The 12,888-nt window shown below is 41.0% G+C and overlaps 1 protein-coding gene across 3 annotated transcripts in view; it reads left to right on the forward strand.

Annotated features, from left to right (window-relative positions):
* The window catches only part of ITSN1 (intersectin 1), a 138,885-nt gene extending 126,215 nt beyond the window's left edge, over window positions 1-12,670 (forward strand). For all 3 annotated transcript variants that reach the window (XM_086764962.1, XM_086764955.1, XM_086764972.1), the window contains 11 exons: window positions 810-931; window positions 1,831-1,937; window positions 3,238-3,421; window positions 3,905-4,003; window positions 4,838-5,005; window positions 6,640-6,852; window positions 7,383-7,504; window positions 8,604-8,686; window positions 8,786-8,869; window positions 9,298-9,471; window positions 10,414-12,670. In XM_086764962.1, coding sequence (XP_086621088.1) covers window positions 810-931; window positions 1,831-1,937; window positions 3,238-3,421; window positions 3,905-4,003; window positions 4,838-5,005; window positions 6,640-6,852; window positions 7,383-7,504; window positions 8,604-8,686; window positions 8,786-8,869; window positions 9,298-9,471; window positions 10,414-10,562 — 1,505 coding nt within the window. In that variant the 3' untranslated portion in view covers window positions 10,563-12,670. The remainder of the gene's footprint in view (window positions 1-809; window positions 932-1,830; window positions 1,938-3,237; window positions 3,422-3,904; window positions 4,004-4,837; window positions 5,006-6,639; window positions 6,853-7,382; window positions 7,505-8,603; window positions 8,687-8,785; window positions 8,870-9,297; window positions 9,472-10,413) is intronic.
* Window positions 12,671-12,888: the final 218 nt, after the last annotated feature.

Below are 12,888 nucleotides of genomic sequence, written 5' to 3' on the forward strand. Positions count from 1 at the left end.
CATAGGATAAATACAAGGGAGGTGGTTTCCATCAGTTTTCTTGATGGAAAGATGGAAGTTGAGTCCTTAGTTACAAACTTTTTGCATGCTTTAGGAAAAACAAACAAACAAACAAAAAAACCTGTGGAGTGATATCCACTGACCTTCATGTCTTCTGGCTAAAGTCCTTCAAAAATTTAGAAGCAATTTTTCACTGAAGTTTGAAGAAAGTAACTAAGCTCTACCTTCTTGATTAGGATGCCTACTTTGACTAGAAGGATAAAGGCTAACCTAGAATTTAGAGTATCTGTAAGCTGAGGGCTTATTTCTCATTCCACAGTGCCCATCAGAGCATCAAGGCCTGTAGCACACTTTCCTAATTCTGTTCCCTTTTAGGATGTCTCTACATCTTCTTTGGCATTAATACCAGCTGAAGTCTTTGCCCCTTTTTTTTATTAGCAGCAAACCTTTTGGGGGTTGGTTTTACAGTGTGGCTCCAGTTGAATGGCACAACCGAAGGGGACAGTGAACTTCAGGGTGAGGGTGGAAATGGGCGGGTAGTGGTGAGGGGGACTTTTAAGCTTTGCCACCAGAAAAAAGTTAGCATTTAGAAATGGCCTTGATTTTTTTTTTTTAAAGGTATTAAATACGATGTTTTGAGTCAGTGAGAGATGAAGCATTGTTAGTGTTGTGCCGTTACACTTGGATGATGATTAAGTGAACTGAATAGGCAGTAGTTACTGTTCATTAAGGGTTACTTGAACTGCTACAGATCTGAATCAATTTGCAATGACTGTAAGTAAAATCTAGGATCCTGTTGTGTTTTCCAGGGTGTGCAGATTTGCATCTTCTGGATATGTTGACACCTACCGAAAGAAAAAGGCAAGGATACATCCACGAGCTCATTGTCACAGAAGAGAACTATGTAAATGATCTGCAGTTGGTCACAGAGGTAAGATGGCACAGCAGCTTTAGGAGCAGATTTTAATTACTCACCTTTTAAAAGTAAATCAAAAATTTCACTGCGCACACTTATTTTATATCACTGCCGGTTTTGACTTCCTAAGGATGATCTGTATTGCATTTTTGTATCTATATATCTATAGATGTATAGATATGTATGCATGTGTGTATGGGTGTGGGTGCAACTAATGTTAAGCTCTTGTGTTACCATCATCAAAACACTGATGTTTAAAGTATCATTCTAGTAAACCTTCTTTGCTCCTGATTTTGAATGTTTATTTCTCACGTATACGTTCTTAAAGCTTGAAGCGCATTTTCCACATTCACAGTGGCACTCAGTTATCACTCACTGTGATTTTCTTTAAATTTTACAAGGTGTATCCCTTATGTGGAAAAAAAGGGAATTAGTCCAGGCAACTGACTTAGGCAATTCTTTTGACAGAGAGGGAAAGTTGTTTTTTGAAAAAGAGATCAAGATGTGCAAACCTGAGACACTAGGAGATAAATCAGAGCTTCCGTTTTTACAGAAGTCCAAAGTAAAATGGATTTTCAGTTGTATCATCAAAGCAATCCTGGGATATTTTGCAGGAGACCTCTGACTAAAATTCCCCAGTTTCAAAGAGATTATCCAGGTCATAATTAACACCACCAACACAAATTTAGAGTATGCTCTTTTAAAGCCATACGCTGCTCACAAACATTATCAGGGAACACTATGGATCTCTAGGGCACAGCACATGTTTGAAGTCCGTTCCACTGAGTGTCAAGTGCCACTCTGATGTAAAGTTTTCTCGCCTCCACACTGAAGAAATGAGCGTCATCAGTCTTAGACACGTTGATTATACATACCATATACTTTCTAAATGGCTTAATTTTCTGAATCTGTAGATCTTCCAGAAACCACTAATGGAATCTGAGCTGCTAACAGAAAAAGAAGTTGCTATGATTTTTGTTAATTGGAAGGAGCTGATTATGTGCAATATAAAACTACTGAAGTAAGTTTGTTTTTTTTTTCCCCCATACTTAACAATAACAAAGTCATGGACCTCTCCCCCTGCTTCTCCTTTTAGTTGCATGAAAATACTTGCCACTTATGCAAGTAGTAACTAAAAGGGCCATGTGTTTTTCCTTGTTGAAAAAAAGCAAAATATTAACAATGTTTGCTGTGGCTTACTGTTTTGGTTGAGAAAAATCCAGGAGTTCTTTGCTGAGTAAGTATTTGCGCTTACTTTGCTTTTGCTGTCCATGTGTTCTGGAAGGCAAGATCAACCTCTCCTGAAGAGTAGCCCCTGCCAAGGCTACCCACAGTCCTGTCCTAGACCTTTACTTCTTCTGCCTCTGTCAGAACCCATACCCAGTTCCAGTTCTATTTGCTGTGAATGCAAAACAAAGCACAACAACCTCTGCCTCCCTTATTCTGAGTTACTGTAGGCTTATAGCACCTGAATGAGCTGTTTTGTGAGAAGCGGTGCCAACAAAGCCTGGTTTCTTATGGATTTGTGTCCAGTGTACCCTGCACCCTTCCCTACAAAGTCTCCAACTATTGCAACCCAAACTGTCTGCCATGAAACTCAGCCCAGTGCTAGTACCCTTATTTCTCCCTCCACTCTCTATGGCCTCCAATGGATTCAGTCTCCCTACTTGCATCCTTGTTGTTCCTCTGGTCATTGCCAGAGAAATTGAGTGAGGATCAAGTTAAACTTGCATCTTCATAAGCAAGAGGATTAATAAAGTTCCTTTCTTCCCTACTGAGCTGCTAATTTTCGTTGAACTTACAGGGATTTTATAACTTTGAGATGTCTCCTTTTTTGTAAAATATATTTGAAAATGCCCCACAAGTTGAAAAGTTATGACATGGATAGGACAAATGGAGGCAGCTCAATGGCAATAAACATCTTTTCCATAGGAAACCAGGCTAAAAACTAGAAGTAGCTTAGAGCTTAAAGTAGTAGTAAGATTTTTATCCCTCATTCACAAGCATATCTGTTACTTTCTTTCTAAAGTAATGGAAAAGGAAATTACATTCCTTTTTATATTGTATCTGATCTGGCATTGCATTAAGTTAATGTCAAATAACAGTTGGGTGATTACAAGAGGGAAAAATGTTGTTGGCTGAGGGTACAGTCTTGATTATTGTATTCTTACAATATGCAGTAAATCTAGTGTCTGATCTATTTATTATTCAGATGTGTCTTTATTTCAGTAGTGAATGAGAATCACACCATTTATTTCATAAACAAGAAATCATTTTTGAGTGATCTGCTAATAAAACACACATGGCCTTTTCACGTTTAGGGCTTTGCGTGTGCGTAAGAAGATGTCTGGAGAGAAGATGCCAGTGAAAATGATTGGTGACATACTGACAGCTCAGCTGCCACACATGCAGCCTTACATTCGGTTCTGTAGCTGCCAGCTCAATGGGGCGGCGCTCATCCAGCAGAAGACAGATGAAGTTCCTGAGTTCAAGGAGTTTGTTAAGGTGAGAAAAGCAACAGTCACCATGAATTCTGTACACTATAAATTTAGGTCAACCGTTTGCTGATTTGCAAAACATATTCTCAAATAGTGCTCTGTGTTGGGCTAGAATGAAGATTCTCCAGACTTAAGCATTCATTGAAGGAGTCCGTGTGTTCATTGAAAGAATACATTTTTACAAACAACTATAGAGCCACAAAATCCTTTGTTTAATAATGGTTTTGCTGTAAAATGCTGGGGCAGTAAGAAACAGTGAGTACTGGGACAGTAAGAAGAAGCTCTTCTCTTGTACAGGCAAGGCAGGGGAAGAATATGTTGTTAAAAATACAATAAATTCTACTGTACTGACATTTTGTGCGATCTAAGAACAGACTTAGCTGAGGCATGTTGTTCATTTGTTGCCTTACATTTTCCTTTCTTGGAGGAGCTTGTTTTGCAGGGTTTTAAACAAACTGACTAACACCATTTTACCTCTCTAATGTTTCAGAGGTTAGCAATGGATCCTCGCTGTAAAGGAATGCCGCTATCAAGTTTTCTACTAAAGCCTATGCAACGGGTAACAAGATACCCACTAATAATTAAAAATGTACGTTCTTTTGCAAAGATGTTGGTTTTGATGCTGCTTTGCTTATGGCTTAATTACAGGGTAGTTTCCCTGTTTGTGTCAAGCTTTATCACTTTTAGATATCTGATGTGCTAGGGAACGTGGAGTTTGCTTTTATTTTTGATCGCGCTAGAGCAAATGTGGTCCCTCATTTGGCTTCAGCGAAATTACTCTGGATTGCCATTAGAAAGAGGTGAAACTTGCACACAAAGAACCAGAAGGCAGTAAAGGCTGAATGAAAACTTTAAAATTTCAATAACGGGAGTAACGGGTCAATCTTACGCTCATCTTTGCTGTTTTCCACAGTGTCCTTCCCTCCCCATAGTCTGGTAAGTGACATTCAGTGTGCAAGCCTGAATGCCAAATGGTTGCAAGGTACCTCACTGCGCAGCTTATGTTGCTGGATAACTTACAGCCCTTTCCTAACTTTCAGTTGTTGCCTAACGCTTACCATCCTGAGTAACGCTGTTGAACTTGGCCCGCGACTTTCGCAGGAAAGTATTATAAATTGGTTGTTGGAATTTAAGAGATTCCTTAACCAGTCATGGGTGTATTTCTGTATATGGCTGGAATTTGCGTATGTATGTCAGAAGAGTGGCTATGTGCTGATGCAAAGGCTCTGCAGGCCGGCATTCGTTTCAGCTGCTCACATACAGACTGTTAGTTTGTCTCCTATTTTTCATGCTTGTCGAGGATGAAAAGAAATTTGTAACCCCGATGAAAACAAAGAAATAATACAGAAGTGTGGGGCTGACAATATGAATACATTTTAACTGCAGATAACAGAAAAGGCTAATGTATTTTATTTATCTGTAGATAATAGAAAACACTCCTGAAAACCACCCTGACCACAGTCACTTGAAGCACGCTCTTGAGAAAGCAGAAGAATTATGTTCTCAAGTAAATGAAGGAGTGCGGGAGAAGGAAAACTCCGATAGGCTGGAGTGGATCCAGGCTCACGTTCAGTGCGAAGGCCTGTCAGAGGTAAACAAAGTGCTCTCTAGAGTAATGCAAGTGTGGACACACTTCTTCACCAGTCGGGAAGAAACCATGGCTCACTTATGGCACTGCATCAGGGGACAAACAGTGTAATTAATCAAGTCATATCATCTCCAATCATTTGTTTTCGTCTTTCTTTGGCTGCCTTTCACTTCCGCACGTAATCCTTTTTGCTGCTCGTCTTATTGCCTTCTGTATGATAAATGCTGCTTTTGTTGCCTACCTCTGGGCTGGTGCCAGGTTCAATGCTGCAATTTTCAACCACAACGTCCCAGTTTCATAGCTCTTTATAGTACAGCATTTATTGTACTGCTCTATCTCATCCTGAAGCTATAACCTGACCATCCTGGAGTGCTTTAAAACTCATAACAGAAAGTATTTTTTGTGATAAAACTTCGTATACATTTTTAAAACTCAAGAATACTGATCAAGTCTCTGAAGACTTTACAGACAGAATCACTGCCTCCCATTATGTGTTATTTTTTAAGGTAACATGCTCTACTGAAACTATAATGAAAATATTGTGTCGATATGTCCTGCAAAAGGAGGGAGGATATTTTGATGGCCTACCTATTACTGGTGAAGATAATAGAGGCAGACAGATCACAACTTGATTTTCAAAGTATGCATTGAGTTTTCAGTTCTAGAAGATAAAAAAAATAATAAGCACTGGTTTGTTTATAAACTGCAAAACATTGCATTTCATCTTCTGAAATCTAACTGTCTCAAGGGAAAAACAGGTATGACAATTCCAGAAGGGTCCAAGTCATTTTCAGGTGTCTTATAACTACTGCATGAAGGAAGGTGGCTGCTTTTATCTTCCATGGATGATGGCTGGCCCTAGAACACAAGCAAATATTATCTGAAAGAGCAACTGGCTGCTTGCTGACACAGTAATGCTAGTAGCAGCCTTGAATCTGTGGCAAGGAGGGGTCTGACCTTTCCCCAGTTTTCTGGCTGAGATGTTTCTAAATGAGCCACTCCAGATGTAGCTGCCCAGGCAACTAGGATGGCAAGAACCATACCATCACCTAGTGAAAATAATCGTGAAAATTACACTTTCGGAAAGTGCAAGGCTCTACTCATCTGTTAAAAACCTCCGGATGAGTCTTAAATGCTGCCAGTTCCAGCCACTCGTCAGCTGCTGGCCTCTCACTCCAGGTGTGGTGGGTACACACAGACAGGTTATGTGGAAGCCCTTTGGTATGTTTTAATGGGTGAAACTCAAACACAATTCAGAAATCCAGGCCTTGTTAAGAAAGCTCAGCGATTTGCATAACAGCTGCTAATCCAGGACAGGTCATCATCAGCTCAGTTCCACTCACAGAGATGCATGCACGTGGCAGAGGACCTCAAAAGGAGGCACAAATGCTTTTGGCTTCTCTCTGACTGTCCAGGCCATGCCCCGTGCAACTGATGGGCTGCCTTAAAGTTAATTTTCCTGTAGCCTTTCTATGACTTGCACTGCTTATCATGCGCAAGGCAGACATTGCTCATCATCCCTGTGACACAAATTGAAACCGATGTCAGGACTCAAAACTATATTTGATCTCTTTCAGGGGAACCCCGATTGTTTTACTTTATACAGTGCGTTGTTGTTCTTCTTCTACTTTTCGCAGCAACTCGTATTTAATTCTGTTACAAACTGCTTGGGACCACGCAAGTTTCTGCACAGCGGGAAACTCTATAAAGCCAAGAGTAACAAGGAGCTGTATGGTTTTCTGTTCAACGATTTCCTCCTCCTGACTCAGATCATAAAACCTCTTGGCTCTTCTGGCACAGACAAAGTCTTCAGCCCCAAGTCTAATCTGCAATACAAAATGTACAAAACTGTAAGTACCACTCTTAAATGGTGACTAAGATGGGTTATACGCTAAGAGTGCGTACAGCAGGCAGCAGCTCCCGTACTGGGTGTGTGGGCAGTAGCCTTTAAATAGAAGTTTGAAAGCTTTGGCATGTGCTGGGGATTCCAGGGACTGACGGGGAGAAAACTAGTTGTTTGCTTCGGCGAGATAAGAAAAGATGCTTTTGAAGTTTTGCAAAAACAGCCTCTTCGACACAGGTCACATGTATCAGGGAGTGATGAGGACAGTAGTGTTTGCTGCTCTCTGTGGGAGTGGAGATTTCTATGCTTCGTGAGGCTGCTTGCTTACCTCAGCAGAAGTGTTCCCAGACTCGAGGCACCTATATCTTTGATAATAAGAACATTTTTAAAGATGATGTATATGAAGAAAAATGGGACGCAGGCAGAAGGGGAAAGATACTGCAGGCATAAGATAAATCTTTTGTAAGTTGCTCTGTGCTGAATACATCTGTTCGGATGTTGTGCGGTACGATTCTAGTTTTGCCTAATGTTTTACAGCCCATTTTTCTAAATGAGGTACTAGTAAAATTACCCACAGACCCTTCTGGAGATGAGCCCATCTTCCATATCTCCCACATTGACAGAGTCTACACACTCCGGGCTGAAAGCATTAATGAGAGGTAAGTACCTGTGTAGGCCGTGTTAGTACTGAATTTGAAGTCTGGTGCAAATGTATATGATGTACACATGCATAGCAGTCTCCAAGCAGTTTATGCTACAAGACTAGAGAATTCCTTCTGCTTGAGGATATGGTGATACTCAATATGTGAAGAGGAGGGAGAAAGAATGATGTTTCCTGAATTCCAGTAAGACCAACAGTGAAATGGCTAGGAGGGCTGATAGATAGGCCACGTTTCACAGCATATTATGTTAGCATAAGGAAGCCAAAAGATGCAATCCTATCTTCTTCTGTTAACATCTGTTTGTTTGTTTGTGCAAGCATTTTTATGGCTATATGTTGAATGAGATTGAGGAACAGGTTGGAATTAGAACTTGAAGCAAAAACCTATCGAACTAAGCCCACTTATGTCACGACAATTCTTCTAAACCCTTGAGGTCCCTCAGGACCCTTTCTTCCACACTTCTTCTCTGTCAATCTTTCCACTCAGTCTCTTAAGAGTCGTGGCATACAAGGGAGCCTGAGACCTGAGTCAAGGCAAAATGAGAGAATTGTGTATCCATTTCTGATCCCAGTCTCTTACGTATGAAATTATTTCCCAGAAAGGCCCATAGGGAACCGTGGTCATTCATCATCTGTGTGTTCCCTGAGTTATGCTTCTTGTGTCCTGGGGCTCAGAAGGATTTTGGTATGAAACCTCAGGGATAAAGAAAAGCGGCCACCTCTGCAACATAGCTGTCTTGTATCTACTGGCTACAAGAAGTTAATTTATGACAATAAAGCAAAAGGCTTGGTGAAAGCAAACCTGTTATCTGTTCCTTTTGGTTTCTTGCCAAGTCACTCCTGCTCGTGGTTCTTTTGAGCTTTCTTTGTGTGGTGGGATCTGCTAGTTTGGGAAGATAAAATTATTTTACAGGTGCTATGATTTCCAGTAGGATCTCTTCCAGGCAGACAGTTTCAGTGTAGCTGAGCCTGTGATGGGCCACAGCCTTAGCCTGCAAGTGATTGGGGAGGAGGGACAACTTTACGTTTGTCTGCTGTGCTCCAGGAAGGAAAAGTAGAAATGGTATTTTTCAACTTTTCTTCCTTTCCTTCTGAAGGACTGCCTGGGTTCAGAAGATCAAAGCTGCTTCAGAACTTTACATAGAGACCGAAAAGAAGAAGAGGGAAAAGGCCTACTTAGGTACAGTATGGGATGCGGGGGTCTCATCTTTTGTGGAAAAGTCCATAGGCAGGAAAATACATTAGTGACTTTTCTCTTTCCTCTTCTGTTTCACCACAGTTCGCTCACAAAGAGCAACAGGCATTGGGAGGTTGATGGTGAATATTGTTGAAGGCATTGAACTAAAACCTTGCAGGTCCCATGGTAAGTGCCCTGGGTTTTCATAATGTGTTCTGTGAAGAAGACATTCTTATTTGTCAGACTGTCTTTGAAGGAGGTTCTGTCCAAAACATGGTTTTGTTCAATGAAACCATTTTAATGAACTTAAAATATGCAGAAGTGATTTTGTGGAGTTCAGTAGCAGTCACGCAGTTGTCCTGCACTTAAGCATTTGTTTCACACTTAGTTTCCACCATGTGAGCCGTATCATAAGATGTCATAAGCCACAAAATCCTGAAATGAAGAGTGAAGGTGCTCGGTGTCTTGCAGAATTATGTCTCTGCTCATTATAATGGCAGTGAGGCCACAGTCTTTCCCCTGTCCATTGGCTGTAGGAGTAAAAGGACATTTAGGAGGAAAATCACACACCTAAAAATGCAATTACTCTTTTCTGTTTGTTTCCATCTTCCCAGGAAAAAGTAACCCATACTGTGAGGTGACGATGGGCTCTCAGTGCCACATTACCAAGACAATACAGGACACCCTCAACCCGAAGTGGAACTCCAACTGCCAGTTCTTTATCAAAGACCTCGAGCAGGACGTGCTCTGCATTACGGTGTTCGAGAGGGACCAGTTCTCCCCAGATGGTACGTAGGGGGCTGCTGCCCTTCCAAGGGTATTTTCAAATCTCTCGTTTTGAAGAGGTGCATGCCTGCTGAGGTGAATTATAGAATCAGAGAATGGTTTGGGTTGGAAGGGACCTTTAAAGATCATCTAGTTTCAACCCCAGTATTGAACCCCTTTGCATATTGGGAGCCTCACCCTTGGAGTCATGCTAGTATCAGCACAAAAAGAATCAAACTGTCTCTTTTTTTTTTTTTTTGGCGTTTCCTTTCTTGTGAAACTTGACAACAACTGAAGTGTGGTTTGCAGTTCTGCTAAGTCTTTAAAAAACTGGATGCTGTTTGCAAATGGATTGATTAATGCAGGAGGAAGAGTAATGTCTTCACGTTCCTGTAACATCCAGTAACAGCGGCAAAAATGAACCCAAGAATCAGAACCCATTCTTATTTAATAACCTGGGATAATAGATATATGGGGGATTGGAGAGTGTATTTTGGAGTCATAACCTCTTAGGAAGTATTTGGACAGGACATCATTCATCTGGCCAGCACCAGTTGGCCCATTGATCTTGTCGCTAGTGTGATGCACTCCTTGGCTCTGTCATCTCCAGAGGGCTTCGCACTCAGTTTGAACTGCGGAGTGACCTTTGGCCTTTTTTCTAACATATCATAAAATAAATAAACTACTGAAGGAAGTCAGCTGTGAATTACATAGTGGATTTTTCTGCTTATGGGACCATTTATTTTTAATGCTGCTGCTGTCTAATATGGTCCAGCTGAAATCCTCTTCTACTCAGATTGGCAGCCTTTGGCGTTCTTCAACTGCAGAAATATAGTTGGACTGAAGAGTTGTTTTCTCCATTTGTTGTGTGCAGGTGGAAGCTTAGTTCCTTCTGCAAATTAGCATTTTAATACAACGTAAACCAGTTGTGTCATTTCTGAGCATGCTGTCTTTTTGCATTTCAGACTTTTTGGGCAGAACAGAGATCCGTGTGGCAGACATTAAGAAGGATCAGGGTTCAAAGGGACCAGTTACAAAGTGTCTCCTTCTGCATGAAGTCCCGACAGGAGAGATAGTCGTCCGACTAGACCTGCAATTGTTCGATGAGCCTTAGAAGGAAAGGGACCAATATTTTATTTCAGTCTGAGTTCACTGCAATAGGCGCCTGCAGAAGCAAAATCCTTGCTGGTGTGGTATGAAACTACTGCTTGCCCTTCACACGTAAGAGGGTTATCAAAGCAAACAGGAGCATCTTTGTGCCTTGATAATTCTCACTGAAAAATGAATTCCAATTTAGTGAGGAGATCTCCCTTGGTTTCTCTGTGTGGAACTTGAGGTTAGTTTCCTGGGTTTATGAAATAACCTAGTTGTTCGCTGTGCTCCAGTCTGAGAGGCTGGCAAACCGCATAGGTTGCTGTACTTGCTCCAGTTGCCCTACTCTTTAATTTACCTGAAGAAGGCAATGTTGGTATGTTTTGGAGGCTTTCTGCAGGGTTTTCCTCCTTAAGGAATTCTGTGCCTATTGCTTGGCAAAGTGGTGTGTAAATGTAATGTGAATGGAAGGTGCGGTTCTGCAGTAAGAAGATCTTTGAAGATCTTCACGGTGGTACTGAAAAGACTTAGAAAATAAATAGTCTATATCTATAAACAGAGAAGATTCTATTAACATACCACTTCATGACTCATGTTGCCCCTGAAAATAAGTTACGTACTGGCCTTCTGCACAGAGACGAATTGCACTCCTGAAGAGTCCACCCACTCGGTAGCTTTGGAAGTTGCTATTTTCTATAGGACTGTAAACGGTCGAACAGTAAGCGAAGGATTAAACATAGAGCCCTGCTGAATGTCCACTTCGATACTGCTTTACTACTGCTGCTTGACTGTGTGGCCGCAGGTGGATGATCTGTCACCTGCAGCGGGGAAATAAAAAAAATCATGGCTCTAGCTCAGGAAGCTAATTTCTACCCCGCCGAGTCTAGTTTGCAAAGGAATCAGTGGTGACCAGTTATTAAATTGTACCGTGCCTAACTGTGTTTGACACCGTGTTACTGAATTCAGGGCGGCAGCACACTGTAGCTGACGGAGGTGTTTCTGGCAAGCCGGGGTGATCACGGGTTCGATGGCAGCGATACTGGACACGACCAGAAACAGAGCACTTGTGTTGGTGCAGAGTGGGTAACCCCAAAGGAAAAGCCTCGTCGTCTGGAGGAGTGCCAGGGCTCATTTATCAGTTTAACTCTACAAGTACACACGTCTAGGCCCACATCCAGCAAACTTTCCCTGTTTGGCAAAGCACCGGCTTTAAGCGTGCACTTACGTCTTGTTTCCCTTAAGCACATGCGTAAGTGCTTTGCTGAGTCTGGACCCGAGAGAGAATAGACCCCCCCTCACCCCCAAGAGTAAAATTCCTCTTTGTTCTGCTTGAATTCATTTTGTTCATGACCTATCATGCATACACTGGTATTTTTGTAAGGACTTTATTTCCGAATGGGAGGTGTCAGCCTGTTTCATTAGCATGTGAACGTTCTTGTGGAGCCTGTTGTTAGGTTTTGGTGTTCCTTGCATGTCCTTTCAGTACTGGTTTCCACCTTTCCTGTATAGGCGGTGTTCTCTAGCACTACAAGTCTTATTGATTTCCATTAGGAAATTAGGATATATTCATAACGGATAGGTAGATACAGTATGGTAATAAGTGTAAACTGTGCTGGGAAGTGTCTGTGTATTATAATTTCCTACAAGACCACTGTAATGTTTCAAGCAATGGGGAAAAAAAAATGTATGTTGGAGGGACAACAAAGTTTACATTTCATACTTTTCAGAATCGCTTTATTATTTATTTATTGAAGATAGTGTAGAATTTTGTATCAGAAATGACAGACATACTTATGTATTTTTTGAAACAAAACAGAGATACACGCTTTAGTTAGAAACTTTCAACTGACCACATTCTAGAGGGAGTGTAACTTCCTAGGCATGCATTTGTTTACCACTAACTGGCTGAAAACACAATTAAGAGAACTTTAAGTTTCTATTTTTCAATGTTGTTAAGAAAATTGTTTCAATTAAAATATGTAAATAGTACTAAACCCATGCTTTCCTGATTCCATATCAATACATTTTATTAAATATAATGTATATGAAAATACACATTGTTGTGGTAGGATAAAAAAAAGTGATAAAATCTATTAATGGAGTAACATTAAATGTCATTGTCTAACCTTTTATGGCTGTCCTAATTTTACTCAGTAGCTGTAAATATGGTGAACGTTCATTTCAGTGTTTAAAAAGTAGCATCACTTTTTTATGGTATCATTTCACCAGCATGAATTAAACTAACGACTAAATAGACAAACAGGACAAAAAAGACCGTGGGTGTAATGCAGAAATCCTGGCCAGGTTTTCAAAGGCAGCCTCAAGGAGCTGCACCTTGCTCTGAGGCT

The sequence above is a fragment of the Chlamydotis macqueenii genome, chromosome 1 (genome assembly GCF_036417535.1).
Source record: "Chlamydotis macqueenii isolate bChlMac1 chromosome 1, bChlMac1.mat, whole genome shotgun sequence".
NCBI classification, from domain to species: domain Eukaryota; kingdom Metazoa; phylum Chordata; class Aves; order Otidiformes; family Otididae; genus Chlamydotis; species Chlamydotis macqueenii.